Genomic DNA, 17,256 nt, shown 5'->3' with positions numbered 1-17,256 from the left:
ATATATATTCTTGATCAGGATCAACAGCCGAGTCGATTGAGCCATGTCCGTCTGTCCGTCCGTCTGTCTGTCCGTCTGTTTGACCATAAGACCAAGAGCTAGAGACTTCAAGCTTGATATGTAGGTTCCTGGATACCATACGCAGATCAAGTTTGTTTTTATTTTTGGATCGGGCCACTATACTATATAGCTGCCATAGGAACGATACATCGAAAATGAAGTTTTAGTATGAACATGGTTTTTGTTTGTTGAGATATCAGAGCCAAACTGATAGAATATGCATCTTTGCTGGTATTATGCATACTGAAGAAAAAAAAACTTGGTTTTGTCTAACCCGGCCGAAATTCGTTCAAATCGGGCGATCATATCATATAGCTGTCATAGGACCGGTCGGTCAAAAATCAACTTTTAGTATGAAAAAGTTTTTGTTTTTTGAGATATATTAACCAAACTGTTTGCATTTAAGTTGGTGCTCGACTGTAGCCGCATCTCACCGCGAGCGAAGCGAGCAGGGGGCGGAGTGCCCTTGTTTAATATTAATGTCTTGATATTGCTCAGCTGTCAAGCGCAACTTCTTTGTTTCTATTTAATTATATGTACCCTATATAAAATATTTTTATGAAATATTTGTTGAATTTCCGTGATAACTATACGATAGTTACATAACTCACGCGACTCACGAACATGTTCAGCCTAAAACGCCTCTTGGCTCAGATAAAGACCATCGAGGCGAATCAGTGCAAGTCGAGAGCTTCAACAATGCGGACGTGTTTAATCCTATTGATATTTGTGGCGGGTGCTCTGTCCCTTTGTAGTCTGAGCCCTCGGGATCCGTTCCCAATGGTCGCCAAGAGAATTGGCAGCAAAACGGCGATCCTCAAAGGATCTTCAACGCCAACGTTGCGTCTCTCTCTCAACGAGACGGTAATCTTCTATTGTCCCCAAGGCCTTGAGATCAGTAGAGTTGAAAATACCAATTATTATAACGGGTACTATAACTCAAACAACAATTACAACGATAACAAGAAAAAAATAAATGGGCCCACGGCTAACCTGAAGTGTGGAAAAGATGGTATCTATTCGGATGGCACCCGGATCCAAGAATCTATAACTGGTAGTTATATTAAATGCAGTACCGCTGCGAGTCAAGTACTTTATGAGAGCACTAAAAGCTTGTCGGGCTGCGATGCGGATGCAATGACACTGATCGTTGGCTATAAGCTGCCAGGATTATCGGATGTGAAGCAATTGGCCATGTGTTACGATTTGGGTGCATCACGACTACGTTTCGTCAAATTCATGGCATATCCGCCCCAGAATATATTGTTGGACATGTCGAAAACTGATCAAGTGCTCAATGAACTGAATTTGGACAAAGTTATTGATAGTTTGCCCGATTATTTTCACTATACCAGCGATTCAGAGTTCCAACAGCTCATATCTGATCAGAAACAGTTTGGGGAACTCTACGATTCAAAATTATTTGAATATTCCAGCCTGTTGCAGGATCAACAACAGTTGAAGGACCTAGACGACTACAAATATCTGCTGAAAATTGTGTGGCTTCGATCATTGCGCCAAGGCAACTGGAAGCATTGGCTGGAAGCGTTGCGCGTTGCCAACGATGACAATGACGAGAAGTTCGAGTTGCGCATAGGAGTTTCAGGGGTGGCAACACTGCCACTTGCCCAACGGTGCAATGTCAGTCGCAGTTTGCAGCTGGAGGACGGAAAGGGCAACTCTCTCACAGTGCCTGCGTATATTTGGGCTCATGTTCGCTCTCTGCAGCCAGAGGGAAATGCCGCCGATGAATTTGTTCTTGTCGCACACAATTCCCCCTACGTAAGCTCTCTCACAACAACATTTACTCGTACATCCAAAAATTTTTGTGAAAAAAAGCTTTCTACTTTATCATTATTTGGTCTCTAATTTTATTCTGCATAAAAATTGAAAAACTCAATCTTTTGTTTCCCACTGTCCCTATTTTACGTACTTTCCTCTTAATGCTATTTCAGAACTTCAAACTGTCATAGCTATGTCAAATTTTAAAATTTAAATTTTTAAAATTTTATCATTATTATCTTTTTTCTATACTTTTCCTTCTTTACAAAATATAAAATATATATCTTATTTGAGCTGTTTTCACAATCTTTATATTATTTTAATGCTTAATTCGTTGTGTAAAAGGCCGATTATATTTAATGCGCAATTTATTTCAAAATAACTGATTTTATTATCTGTAAATCAATTAAACTTTGAACGTTGAAGCTTTAAAACTCCATCAGTAACTCTTTCTCCCTGTTAATCTTGTTTTGTCACAGGTCAATGTCTTGGAGTTGGGCACACTCTGTGATGATATTTGTTCTGAGATCCCGTGGCTGAGCAACAGTCTCTTTGGTGGATTACACTTGTTGCCGATGTACGGAGTTGTTCACTGCTGTCGCATGGATGCAGTTGATAAGCTAACGGAATTTCCATTTGATAAACAGCAACAACAACCGATGTTATCAGAAGAAGTGTTAACTACGATTTCGACAACTACTAATGATGTCGATTTTCCAAAATTCGATTTCGACAACTACTAATTTTATAAAGAATAAATAACAATTCATCAGTGTATAATATACACTGTATATCATAAAATATATAATTTAAAATTAATCAAACTTATCAAAATAAAAAATATCCATAAAAAAAAAGCATTTTTTTTTAATTTAAAAATCTGTTTTAACATTATAATTTATTTTTGACAACCTTCCAGTACGAGTTATATTGAGAGTCGAATTGAAACAAGTATTATACGAAATAAATACTAAAGTGGCAGCTGCACTGTGGATAATTTAAGAGCTGAGAAACAAGAGGGACACTTAAAATGCGTGTACAATGATAACAAAGTGCATAAAAAACGTTTTGATTTATATATATAATTTAAAATAAAAAGGTCTCACACATGTGGCGTTTGTAATGACCGTTCGCTGATTCGAATTTAGTTGGAAAAGAGGTTAAAAAAAAAAGACAACAACATCCACAGAGTCCCATATCATTCATTTTATATATATGTATGTGAATCTGTGTGAGCACTGCGCCAATGAATATTAAAACAACAACTTTGTGTAGTATGTGTGTGTTTGAAGTACCCTGTACCTATCGAAATTGGTTCTTAACTTTAGGTGACAGCTTGCAAATATATATGTAAAATATACTTTTTTAACTGCAAAATGTATATACTTTTGTTCCTATTATTAAAAAATGTGTAATTTCAAACATTATTAAAAATGTAGAACTTTTTATTACATAAAGCAAAGTATGTAAAACATGTATATGTATTATCAGACATTTTAATAAATTCAGTTGCAGGGTATCTGCCAGTCGAGCACACATTTAATTTTGTTTTATTTTTTGTCATTTTTGTTTTTAATATGTATGATACTCGTACCGTTAAAAACTTTTAATTGGATTGCAACCGTTTTAATACTTTCATAACGCCAAACGCGCTTCCTTTTCGTCGTACACAACTGAAAATCAATTAAAATGCCGCTCAGTCAACGCGTTGAAGGCTAAAATCAGCGACCAGTCAAACAGAGCTTCCCCCCCTCCCCCTCCTCTCTTCCCAATAACACAGACATAGACTGTAGGCCATCATCTGGCGGCCAAGTGGCCGGCCAAATCGATTTGTAACCACAAAGTATTGAGCCCACAGAGTTCAACAACTATCTATCGAACAAGGCAACAGCAAAATAAACAAAAAAAAAACAAAAGGTTTCATTCAAATGAATAAACTTACAATTTTAATAGGTTAGAAACCAGTCCGGATTACACTTTCGTATTCATTTCATATTAAACAACTTAATCGAACAGTTGGAAACATGTTAAGATGCATTGAAATGGAAGAAAGATAAAAGTATTTTTGGTGCTAGTGACTAAAATAAATTTATGCATATTCCTAGTAAGTTTCTTTCTGTATTTAATATAGATTTTGACTTCAAAACAATCCCAGTTGAATTCCAATAATAGTTTTGAGTTTTTTTAGAATAATAAAAGTTATTTTTTTTAAACTAAAATATATTTTATTATTTTTATTCCGTCTCTTGTACTTTAATAAGTTTTTAGGAAAAGTGACTTAATTTTCAACTCAAATAACTTTATAAAAGCGAAAGTGATTTATTTAGAATATTAAATAAAAATTAAATTGAATTTAACTATTTTTTTTGCAAAATATTAACCTTTTCAAATGTTTTTGTTTGTATTTCAAATCAACTGCTTCGTTCTGATCTCATGTTGATTTTCTGCAACTAAAAGTTCAACAGTTGCCAGTTTTTGGGTTTCAATTTGAAAAGCCTGCTTAAGGCAAATTACTCTTTGATTCCATCTCCCAAAAGAATTAAAACAATAGTTTTTTTAGTTTTTTATACTGGTATGGTGGTCATTTTTTTTTTATTTTTTTATTAGATAATTGATTTTTGGTTTAGCGCGAAGGCTTTTGTATATAGTTTGTATTTTATTTTATTTTATATATATTTTTTATTTTTTTTGTGTTATAGTTTTCTTTTTATATAAATTTTCATCTACATACATATACATATATAGTTTTTGGGTCTTTTGTTTTGGTTTTGGTTTTTGTTTTAGCCGTAGAACAATTATCACATCTTACATATATGTAGCTACACTTAAACGTATCCATTAAATGTTTGTGCATATGTATTTCTCTTCTTTCCGTCTGTCAACATCATTGTTTTACTTGTCATTTTGTATATATATAAATCCTTGTAAAACTATGTGGAAATTCTCAGCTTTCCCATTACGACATTGTCAGCTGGTCATCAGCAGCAACAACAACAATAACAATAGGCTAATTTGAATGCCAGTTTCATTCACAACACTTTGTTCAAATGAGTGTGAATAAGTATGATTGATTGTGCGAATGTGTGCGTTTATTCAAGCAAATTTCTTAAGCTGATGCTATAGTTCATGACGTGACAAGTTCTCTAACGTGACACGTATTTTTGAGTCGTGTCACGACTCATGTGCATCTCAAAATACAAACAGCATGAATGTTAATTGAAACTAAGTATTTATGAATACATGTAGTTTGTTTGTATTGATCTCAAAAGGCTTTGAAGTCTGTGAATAGTGACGAATGAGTATGTGAATATGTATGAATAAGAGAATGTCAAAGCTTCAACTTCAAGTTTAAATTAGTGTGTGAATAAGTGCATCAAAGGTTTGAATACTCACAAATTGTAGTGCATTTATATTTCACGTTTAAGATGAGTGTTTGATTAGCTTGTGAATACATTCAAAAAGCATACCTAACTATGTGAATGAGTTTCCTATGCTTGATTAGCTTGTGAATGCATTCAACATTGGCTTTTACCATTTACTGTGCATGATTAGCTGTGCTGAATATGAATGTGAGTGTTGTGACTGTTGTGAGTATTGTGAATTCAATTGAATCGGAACTTTTGCCTGGCTGTTGGCATTGTCCGAAAAATGCAGCCCCAACGGATAGATGAACATTCTGTACATTCGTTTTGTGTCGTTTTGTGCACCGCACATGAGACTCCTTCTGGGCCTTGGTAATTAGAGTTGGCCAATTCATTGTCTCGCTGTTGCAATTGCAGTCGCATCCTTTTATCCTGCCACTCATGCCGACTGACTCAAAAGTTGGCTCATTTATATTGTATAAACAGTGCCGTTAGCTCATTGAAAACTGAACTTTTCCAGCTGCTGCCTTGCCACCTTGCCACCTTGCCACCTGCCCCCGAGCGTCGGCCTTCCACAATTTTTCAATTCCCTTTCCCTTTCACTTTTGATTTTTCTTTTAGCTTTCTTTCTCATCGTTTTCTTTGGCCTCTCCTTTTTTATGTCATTGCGCTGAAAAGTATGCTACCATTTTCTCTGCAAGCATTTCAAAGGCGGTTTCTCAAACAAAAATAAACAAAAAAAATATATTTAAAAAAAAAAACAAATTCATTAGTTATTTAAAGAAAGTTTTCACATTCGCTCGCTTGCTTCTTTTGTCTTTTTTGCCGATTTCATTTCACGATAATGTTGCTGCTGATGACAATTTACAAAAAAAAAAATAAAACTGAAGAAAAACAGTGTCTTTTTAAGTTCTGCATTTCACTTTCGCAACAATTTCACATCAAAGTGGTAAAAAAAAAAAACGGGTAGAGTTTGAAGCGAAAGCGAAATTCAGAATTAACAAACAGTGTGTCTGTGTGTGTGTGTGTGTGTGTGTGTGTCCCACCCGAAATCCCAATCCCGCCCCCACCGAAAATGCAATCTAATCCATTACAACTACAATTCGAATCAGTATTCGCATTCGCATTCGCATTCGTATTCGTATTCCATTCTAGTAGATGCATTCGCCGAGTAAATCGCATTCACCCTTCTCCAATGGCTTTAGCCAGAGTGGATTGTAGTTGGGGCACAATTTGCGATGGATGGGCATTTTGATTTGCACTGGCGTCGTTGATATACCCTCCCAGTTGTGACCCTCAAACCGCTGTCCGTCCGATCTATTGCATTGCATGCTTAGAGGCTCCTGGATATACATCGTATATAGCTGGTCAACTCGGGGCTGTGTCCATTCGATGCTGCGATAATTCACAGAACGTGCACCGTTCAAATGAATGCCATGCTGATGCTCCTTCCTATGCGTTAGAAAGTAACAGAAACAACAACAGAGAGAGAGAGAGAGAGAGAGTGAGATAGCGAAATGAGAATAGCAGATAAAGTCATGTGACTGCCACGCAGCCAACTGAATGTCGCCACATTAGGTGGCATTTTCAATTAGAAAATACTCGCAATTTCCTTTTATTCCCTGGCTTAAATGTGGCATCTCATTGCACTCATTGCAAATGACTTTAAATATTTTAGATAAATGCATGTTATATTCAAACTTATTTCAAGCTATTGCTAATATAATGAGCTTACATTTAAGATACTTTCTTTTTGTTTTACAAGTTTACTTTGAGTTTAATTTAATTTTAAAAGCTGACTTTCAAAGCAAATATGTTGTGAATAATTCCGAGTGTCTTAAGCTATATGTATAAAACTATATGTATAAAAATGTTTGTCCTGACTGACTGACTGATATTTGTGCAACCCAAACGGTAAGAACAAGAAAGCTGAAATTTTGACACAACATAACTAAGTTAAATAATTTAATTTTCGAACAAAGCTGTTTAGTAAAACATTGTCAAAATTTTACAGCATTTAAAATGTATTTGAATAGTTCAATTATCAATCCATCCATATATATAAAACTGTTTGTCCTAACTGACTGACTGACTGACTGATATTTGTGCAGCCCAAACGGTATGAACAAGGAAGCTGAAATTTTGACACAACTTAGGTAATTCAAATAAATTAATTTTCGAACAAAGCTGTTAAGTAACACATTGTCAAAATTTAACAGCATTTAAAAGGTATTTAAATAGTTCAAATATCAATCAAAACTGACGGTAATCGGAAGTTAATTTAATTGATTGATTGAACCTGAAACGATTAAAAAGTTTTTAGAATAATGGAAATGTTTAACAAGTCTTGCGAGTATTTGTATAAACAAATTCAAATAATTCTTGCGTTTTCAATTGAAAACAAGTAACCAATTATATGCAAATGATTCAAATTATTCAAGTTAAAAGCCCAGCTTAACTTATTTTATAGTTATTTGGTTAATCGAATCTTGACAGTATTTAAAACAAATGCTGCAATCAAATGCACTTAAAACTACTTGAATTCAAGTTTGTAAAATACTAAGTGAAATATGTATTTCAAGTGCTTTCTTTGCTCACAGAATAGCTTAAAAGTGTTGGAAACTTTATAGAGATCTACGCAAGGGGCTGTCACACAGTTATCTTTTCTTTTGTTTCATCTCTTATCCATGGGCAACTCCTTAAAGTGTCAAATTGTACAAAATATATACTTTTGTAGTTTACAGGATTTTGGTTTGCGCACCTTTTGCTATGCTTAACACCTCGTAAATCTTCATAACTTGGTCGGTTGGCCGTGCAGCTGCTTATTGAATCAGCTGGCTTTTGTCTAGAAGCCTTTAAACCATTTTAGGCCATTGTATATTTACCGCAATTCTCACCCAAAATGCCCCACAAAATTCAAAGCCAAAACTCGCAAGTCTCTAATCTAATGTAAACTTTTTTTTGTTTTCTTTTCTATATTTTGTTTGCTGTTGTTGTTATGGCTGTTGTTGTTGTAGGGACCAAGCCCAGACAGAATGATTCGGGGTCTGGCCCTAACACGAACTTGGGAGTTTTCTGGTGTCGTTATGGTTCTCATTCTCCTTTTCGCTCCCGTTCTGGCCATGCCCATTAACGTTGGCAATTAGCGTGCACCTTGGCGTTGCTCGCTTTTGAGACAGGCAGGAAGTTGAAGACATTTCCGTTATGAATACTGCGTACGAACGGAGACCGAAGAAGATGAAATGGATAGAGCAAGAGAGGGAAAGAGGGAGAGTGGCAAAAGGGGCCACAACCGGAGCCACAACAAACGCCGGAATGCCAAAGTTTTGCCTTTGATGACGAAAAGCGTAGAAAAAGCAAAAGAAAGAACGAAACGCTTCAGAGCACAGTGGGACGAGATGCAAAATCTCGTAACAAAAAGTTACTTATGATTTCTTACAATCAAGAACAAATGAGACGATAGAATAAATCTAATTTGGTAAAAAAAAAACAACTCAAAAATAAATTAAGAAAAATAAAGATCAACTTCTAAAATCAAAAACACTCATCTTAAATATTTTGTTTTTCAAAAATCTTAGTTCTGAGACCAAAATCTTGATTTTAGAAAAAATTTTTTATCAGTGTACAATTTTATATTTAAAACAAACAACTCACTGACTTAATTTGCTTTGAAATCAATTTTAGTCATTTAAATGATTATTGAAAAAAAATACATGTAAATCAACTAGAAATAAATTCTTTAAAACTTAACACTAAATTAATTAATTTTAATAAAATAATAATATTGAGTTAAAAAGATATGATAAGAAGAAATAATTCTAAATATTTGCTTTAATATAATTTTACTACGAAATTGCTGCATTTGACCCACTGTGTGATGCCCTTGGCCACACCCTTTCCACCCACTATAACCGAAGACAAAGATCCGCTTACCGTTTCATATAGATAAAGTAATTCTCGAGCGTCTCCTCCGACACAGAACTCTTGCACACTTCCAGCTTGGTGGCCGGATAGTAATGGATATAGTTGACGCACATTTCATCGCTAATGGAGAAACCTCCCAACGTGGCATTCGTATCGGCAAGCGTATTATAATAGCAGGTGGTCACCAATGCATCGCCCTGGCAAAAGACGGATTAATGAAGAATCAGACATAAAAAGTGAAATACGTTATTGAAAAAAAGAAAGAAAAAAAACATATCTTTGGAAAGTTGAAGATTTTATGCCCTACAAAGGAAAGCCTAAGTAATAATATAGGTTAAGTCTCATTTAAAAGAAAACAAAAAAAAAATGTTTTTTATTAAGTTAAGTACTCTGAAAAAAAAAAGAAAATTTTCATATAAATCTTTCATTTTCTTTCAATAGTTGCTACGAGAGTCAATTGATATTGTAATCAAATTTTAAAAGAAAATTGATTTAGGATCCAAAGAATGTCATTTAGTAGATAAAAGTGTAGTACTCCGATTGAAATAAATTTTTATGAAAATTTTTTGAATTTTTTTGAATCAGAAAAATTTTGTATGAAAAGGAATAATTTTTAGCAATTTTCAAAAAATCATAAAAAATATAAGCAAAGAGATTTTGGAAAAATTCTTTTTGCAGTCACTATTAGAATTGTTTGAAGTAACTCTTTGCATTCAAATATTTTTTAAGCCCGAGAAAAAAAGTTTTAAAATTTGACTGAATTCTACATCATTCGAACAGGCTTAAAATGAACTTTTCATTGATGTTAAAATGTTGAAGTTAGTTAAAATTATGAGTAGATTTAACTTTACATTTTGTCAAAATAAATATGCCGACCACTGTAGAATATATCCTTATATGCTACGTGTACCGTGTATAAAATAAATGGAGATATCTCGAAAATATCTCGACTTACCGGCAATACTCGGGGCTTATAATGCAGCGTGCGCATCTCCTGAAAATGATTGGAGTAGTAATCATCGCGATTCACCTCCCTCAACTCCTGTTCGCCGCGAAAATGTCGCGTCAAGACGCGAACACCACGCAAATGTGTGTGTAACTGCGATCCAAAGATGATGATGCCCGTGCGCGGCAATGCCGAGCGTGTACAGTCAGCCACACAGTAGCCGCTCAGTGGGAATGCCGTCTGTGCCGGCGGTATGGCCATTTTATCGGTATATTCTAGTCCCAATTCCATGACAGCGGCATCGTATTGCCGTAGAGTCTTTGACAATTTGATGCGAAATCCGGAGTTATCCACAAGACCTGCGGGGCGTATGATTAATAATAATGCAATTGCTGACAAATTGGGTGGTTGTGCGTGTGCGTGTGTGTGTGTGTGTATACACTCACTCACGCTCTCAGACTCACACACTCTCACAAGTGTTGAGTGGTGCACTCGACATTCTGTTTGCCAGGCTCTTGTGGCCATGTAATGCGCGAGGACGATGCCAACACAAGGACACTTCAAGCAGCAATAATGACATTGCTCCTGTTCTCGCTGGCAATGGCAATGGCAATAGCAATAGCCCCCTCCCTCTCCCTCCCGCTCTTCGCTCTTGTATTTATTTATACAAAAGTTTTAATGAAATCTCCCCTCGGAATTCCTTAGCCTCCCTCATTTCAACAACTCTTTTCACTCTCTGTTTGTTTGCAACACTTGAAACTCCCACATTTCAAGTGGCCCCACGAGAGGGAAGAACTCTTCACCAGTCCTCAAAATCGAATTACGACATAGTCAATGTGACCAAACTTTCTACGGTTTCCAGTGTTGGTAAATTAACCAAAATACATGTAGAACGCCAAAAAAACAGGAAGCTCATCAATCAACCAAATTTAATTACAACATTGTCATTGTTAATGCGACCTACAATACTTTCTGCCAGTGTTGGTAAGTTAATACAAAACTCTATTGTCCTAAAGTATGAAGAACAGTCGCATCAACTTCAAACTTTCGTAACTTTGTCAAAACTTGACCGATTTTCAAACAGAATGTAATTTTGACCATGGTTCGGCATCTTTATTCACTCTACATTCAAAAAAAAAATATCTAAAAAAATATTTTCCCTTAGATTCCACTGGATACTGATTTCGATGCTAAGGGTCCCCCCTTTGGAAATTTGAAAATTTAAAATTTAAAATCTCAAGTTTTCACTTTTAATCAACTCCTTATATCATAATTAGTATAAAACAACACTTTAAACTTGCTTCTAAGACCTTTAATTTTTTGGTAAAAAATCATGTCAAATTTGACAAAAAATTTGACTTGTAAATTGTTAGGTGAAGAGTCAGACCAACTTTGAACTTTCATAACTTTGTCAAAACTTGACCGATTTTCAAACAGAATGCCATTTTGATCATGGCTCGGCATCTTTATTCATTCTGCATTCAAATTTTATTGAATTCGTTAAAAAAAATATTTTCCTCTAGATTCTACTTGATACTGAATTCGGTGCTAAGGGTCCCCCCTTTGAAATTTTGAAAATTTAAAATTTTAAATCTCAAGCTTTCACTTTCAATCAACTCCTTATATCGTTATTAGTATAAAACAACACTTAAAATTTGATTCTGAGACCTTTCATTTTTCTGTAAAAAATCATGGGAAATTGGTCAAAAATTTTGACTCGTAAAGTTGTTAGATTAACAGTCAGACCAACTTCAAACTTTCATAACTTTGTCAATACTGAACCGATTTTCGAACGGAATGTCATTTTGATCATGAGTTGGCTTCTTTATTCATTCTGCATTCAAATTTTATTAAATTCGTTAAAAAAAATATTTTCCTCTAGATACTGATTTCGATGCTAAGGGTCCCCCCTTTAAAATTTTGAAAATTGAAAATTTTAAATCTCAAGTTTTCACTTTTAATCAACTCCTTTTATCGTTATTAGCAAAAAACAACACTTTAAACTTGATTCTGAGACCTTTCATTTTCTTGCAAAAAATCATGTGAAATTTGACACAAATTTTAGCTTGTAAAGTTGTCAGGTGGAGAGTCAGACCAACTTCGAACTTTCATAACTTTGTCAAAACTTGACCGATTTTCAAACGGAATGTCATTTTGATCATGACTCGGCATCTTAATTCATTCTGCATTCAAATTTTATTGAATTCGTTAAAACAAATATTTTCCTCTTAATTCTACTTGATACTGATTTCGATGCTAAGGGTCCCCCCTTTGAAATTTTGAAATTTGAAAATTTCAAATCTCAAGTTTTCACTTTTAATCAACTCCTTATATTGTTATTAGTGTAAAACAACACTTTAAACTTGATTCTGAGACCTTTCATTTTCTTGTAAAAAATCATGTCAAATTTAACAAAAATTTTAGCTTGTAAAGTTGTTAGGTAAGGAGTCAGACCAACTTCGAAGTTTCATAACTTTGTCAAAACTTGACCGATTCTCGAACGGAATATCATTTTGATCATGAGTTGGCTTCTATATTCATTCTGCATTCAAATTTTATTAAATTCGTTAAAAAAAATATTTTCCTAAAATTCTACTTGACTTTAAATCAAATTCTTAAGTCATAATTAGTATAAAACAGCAGCTTGACATTTTTGAATTTTTAAAAATGATGTGTTACACCGTTGTACCTACCTGTCTGTAGTTCCGGATTATTGAAATGCACCTCGAGTCGCACATAGGGATTAAAGCCAGGACCTCCGATGGGCAAACCAGCCTCAGGTGGATAGGTAAAGGTGCTCGCACCCATCGCCCAGAGTGCCATCACCTTGGAGCAGACCTTGGCCTCCGGTGGCAGCTGCTCGCAATCGCCATTGTAGAGTGGAATGTCCACATGGGCATCTGTCTCGCAGTGGAAGACCTCCATGTGATGGACAATACCAGGAGTTTTGATGATCGGCTCGAATTGAACAATATGCAGACGATGCTTGACAAGATCATCCAGACGCTGCACATGACACCAATAGGTTGTCTCACGATTCGGCACTGCCGCCTGCTCCAGCGTTATTTCAATTTGATCCAAATCACTAAAGGAGAAGATAAATAAAATAACGCTATTTCAAAGGAAAATTAACATTTTAGCTCCACTTACGTTTCGGGTATGAGAATCTTGTCGGCCCGCAGCAATTGCAACATCTTTAGACCTGCCTCATGTGGTGCACTTACATTGGGTAAAGCAAACTGATGATCCTCGAGGGATAGCTCCGATTCACCACGTGCCCAAACCACATACATGGTGCCCTCCTAATATGGAGTCACATAATGATTAATCATAAGTTTAACTCAATTAGTTAATGCTGCAATTACATACATGAAGTCGCAAATCGAGCGGATCACAAGTATCAAATTTGCGTTTAAAGGCCAGCGTAAACTCATCCATTTTGAAGACCTCACAGTCCTGCTGATAATCCTTTCGCACCCAACGCCCATCGGGACTGGTGTACGTGTCGGTGACAACATTGAAGAATCCATTCTGATTCTCAAAGAAACAAATATCCGCATCGGCGAGGCCACCACGCTTCGAGAAGCCCAAATAGAACCAACGATGCTGCTCATTGAACGCATTCTGCAAATGGAAGAGCACCTCCTGCTTATACCAGTCAACCATCCAGCTCAGCTTGATCTCTTTATCATCCAGATAGATCTCATGGAGCTTTGTATCCGAGAGACCTGCAGATGGAAGAGGGGAAAAAGAACACATGAGATTGTATAGTTATAAAAATGTTAGTTAAGTTAGTTAGCACTTAAAAGATATAAAGATTTGAGAATTGTAGAGATTCCTGGTCTGAAACATTTAAAAAATTTGATATACAAGCACAATTTGTACGACTTTCGGCAATGAAATACAGAAAAGGATTTTTTTTATTTTTATCATTATAATTCTTATAATTTTCTCAATCTTAGGATTTTAAGAATTTTCGGTGCTGCATTGTCTAAACTAAGAGTTATATTTAAAATTGTCCAACAACATTTACAGTATTTTCTATTTATAATGGCCTAAAAATAAAAATCATTCAATTTCCTAAAACTTATGTTCTAATAAGTCTATTTAAAATGTCTTTTTATATAGAAAACTATAAAAACTTTAGCTAACATATAGACTAAATTGTAAATTACTAAGAACTTAAGTGTCCAAGAGACTTTCATCAGCTTATCTACATTAGGAAAAAACTATTGTTTTTTGTGAAAGTTAGTTGACATCCTTTGAGGGTTTTAAACACTTCTTACAATAAAATAAACTGTCAATGTCAAAGTTGACTAGCACAAGCTCTTTTATGCAAAGATATCTCAAAGTTGTAGTCTAGTTTCTGTAGAAGCTGTTGCCGTAGCTTCTCTATCAAAACTTTTAGTTATCTCAGCTCAGTGATTTTCGACTTGAATTGTCTTTTTTTTCTGCTATTTTAGCTGTTATTTGACTATGGTTTTTAGCTGGCATTTTATGACATGCTCCAAATTAATGATTGCAATTAAAGCACGTCTACAGTTGCGAGTTACGACCTACGAGTTGGAAGTTCCGTATTCCAAGTTCAGAGTTACGATTTCCCCGAGTACATGACGCGATAATCAAGTTGCCTTCGTACTAATTACCAAAATAGAAGCAAAATAAAACGAATTCAATCTTTCAGCTATGTTATCTTTGTATTCTCTTTGGCTCTCGGAACCACAGTGTTGTTGGGTCCCGATTGTCCAAATGTCCAGTGCAGCAGCAGTCGCCGTACAAGGACCAGGTCATTAGATTTATGTTACCAAAGGCTTTGGCCAGGCAGCAGAACATCAATTACAACTACAACAAGCGCTTGACTAGCCATGAACGTGCCGAAGAGAGAAAGCGAGAGCGAGAGCGAGAGCTAGAGGGAGACAGAGAAAGAGAGACGGGAAGGGAGAAGGAGGTAACAGACAGTCAGTGGAGCGGCAGTAACTAGAAAGAAAACCCAATAAAATGTCAAATCCAATTGGCAAACATACACCAAAGAACACACACACACACACACACACACACACACACACGCACGCACACTCACAAGGATATCGTGTGAACGTACCAGAGTTTGCAAAAGTATATCAAACTGTTTGACAGCGTAGAAGTAGCTACACTGAGAAAAAAAATTAAAGCATTTGGTAGCTTAAAGCAAAGTTGCAATCAAGATTGATAATTTATAACTCTAGTGGGAGTTTTGATTTAATTTTTAATTAGAAAAAATATAAAATATAATTTCAAAGTAATATAGAATAAATAGAAACCAAATAGTTACAGAATAAGTGCCAAAATATTATAGTTATAAAATTAATAAGCACGATTGATAATTTATAACTCTAGTGGGAGCTTTGATTTCATTTTTAATTAGAAAAAATATAAAATATGATTTCAAAGTAATATAGAATAAATAAAAACAAAATAGTTACCGAATAAGTGCCAAAATATTATAGTTATAAAATTAATAACACATTAATATGAAAACTATATCAATTATATACTATACCAACCCCCAACATAATTTTTATAATATCATTTGCCTAAAACACATACAAAATTCTATTCGAAGTCGAAAACATTTTTTAATTCCAGCTTACACATCAAGAATTTTTTAATATAATCGTAGAGTTCAAAATGTAAGCTACGAAGAAATAAATAAATTTTTTTTTAAATAATTGAAATTTAAAAATATATTAATTTTCAAGACTCAGATTATAATCATTAATTTTTGAAGGTTATACCAATTCCATAATTAACGCATTTGTCACTAAATACCTGAAGATATTTTTATGCACAGAGTCTGAATTTTTTTCAGTGCAACGATAGAACGGGAGTTAGATGTCGAACAAAAAGCTATGGTAGAAACACTCGATTACAATCAAAAGTGACAGCGATTCGTGGGTTTTTCATCGAGGTATTGAGTTTTGGTTGAGATATCCAAAGAGAAAGAGAAAGAGAGAGAGAGAGTGGTAAAAGTTCTGTTGGTTCTGTTGTCCATGGCATTTCTATTGCGTTGATGAATTTTTGGTGTGGCAAGTTCCTAGACTTGCTACAGCGGAAGTAATATGCCCCAAAGAGTTGCTCTACTCGTAACGCTTAAGGTATGCCAACTCCATGGAGAGTTTCACTTGTGTCGATACTAAAATTGATTTGTTATCCTACATATGTCTAACAGCAAACATACACACCGCACACACACACACACACACTCCACTCACATATATCATTGCCAAACGTTGTCCGCGCCATCTCTCGTTTCTGTTTGTTCTGCAATCCACAAAAAAAAAAAAAAAAAAAAAAAAAAATGAAAGAAAGTAGGAAAATTTCTCATTTCTCCACTTTTACCATTTCCATACAACGACTGCGTTCACGTTGCCGTCCTCTCAAGTGGAAATAGCAACGACAGCGGTAATAAACAACAAATTGCACTCATTGTTCAGTTTCGTCGTTTACCATTTGTAAAATGGCAACAAATTCGCTTAGCGTACACGTATGAATAAATGAATAAATTCGAGTATGTATTCAAACTTAGCATATTCGCATGTCAATCATATTTTGAATTAGCTGCAAACTCATTGAGCATAATTCCATAATTTCCATAATCAAATGTCAAGGATTTTGAATGTCAAAGCGTCGTTTGCTCATATCTTGATTCAAATATCAAAATTGTAATTACAGATTATGTAAGCTAAAAAGCATTTTAATTTAATTTAAGCTAAACACACATAGCAAAACTTACTTGCTCTAAAAGTAATAGTTTTAAAAGCAGTAGTTTATTAAAGGGAATGTATGAAAGACTTTTTCTCACATCAAATTCAAGCTTCACTTTTAGAAAAAGAATAACAAAAGAGCAAAGCAATAATATACAAAAAATCTGTAAGAGTATTCAGACTTCACGTAACTTGATGCTTCTTTATGTTTAACATATAAATGAAAGCTTAAAATTGTATTTTACATTTCTGAGCTGAAGTTGAAAATATATTTGTGTACAACTATCTTTTTAATAAAATCTAAACATTTGAGTTATTTAATCTAAGCTTGACATATGATTTAAATATATGTCAAAAAACATACACCTATTTCTATATACACACAGCGACACACACAAACTGCATTGAGCATTCAGGACACATCGAAAAAGTTTTAATT

General features: G+C 34.7%; 2 protein-coding genes across 2 annotated transcripts in view; one reads left to right on the top strand and one right to left on the bottom strand.

The window, feature by feature from the left end:
• The first annotated feature begins 728 nt into the window (after positions 1-728).
• Positions 729-2,621, top strand: LOC117793629. The gene is made up of 2 exons (XM_034633996.1): positions 729-1,842; positions 2,322-2,621. The coding sequence occupies exons 1-2, from the start codon at positions 760-762 to the stop codon at positions 2,583-2,585; spliced, it is 1,347 nt and encodes a 448-aa protein (XP_034489887.1). The 5' UTR covers positions 729-759; the 3' UTR covers positions 2,586-2,621.
• Positions 2,622-6,292: 3,671 nt separating this feature from the next.
• Positions 6,293-17,256, bottom strand: part of LOC117784491 (tyramine beta-hydroxylase) — a 35,744-nt gene continuing 24,780 nt past the window's right edge. Inside the window, exons 2-7 of the mRNA XM_034622245.1 lie at positions 13,444-13,802; positions 13,225-13,376; positions 12,768-13,159; positions 10,084-10,433; positions 9,138-9,325; positions 6,293-6,656 (exon numbers count right to left, since the gene is read on the bottom strand). Of these exons, the coding sequence (XP_034478136.1) occupies positions 6,356-6,656; positions 9,138-9,325; positions 10,084-10,433; positions 12,768-13,159; positions 13,225-13,376; positions 13,444-13,802 (1,742 nt within the window). The 3' untranslated portion in view covers positions 6,293-6,355. The remainder of the gene's footprint in view (positions 6,657-9,137; positions 9,326-10,083; positions 10,434-12,767; positions 13,160-13,224; positions 13,377-13,443; positions 13,803-17,256) is intronic.

Source organism: Drosophila innubila, chromosome X (genome assembly GCF_004354385.1).
Source record: "Drosophila innubila isolate TH190305 chromosome X, UK_Dinn_1.0, whole genome shotgun sequence".
NCBI classification, from domain to species: domain Eukaryota; kingdom Metazoa; phylum Arthropoda; class Insecta; order Diptera; family Drosophilidae; genus Drosophila; species Drosophila innubila.
Note: the sequence above shows the minus strand (reverse complement) of the source record. Positions and strands in the feature narration are given on the sequence as shown.

Excerpts from the sequence above, each read along its gene's own strand:
- LOC117793629 (XM_034633996.1), top strand. The coding sequence starts at position 760 with ATGCGGACGTGTTTAATCCTATTGATATTTGTGGCGGGTGCTCTGTCC. Across the intron at positions 1,843-2,321 it reads TCGCACACAATTCCCCCTAC|GTCAATGTCTTGGAGTTGGG; the intron begins GTAAGCTCTCTC and ends GTTTTGTCACAG.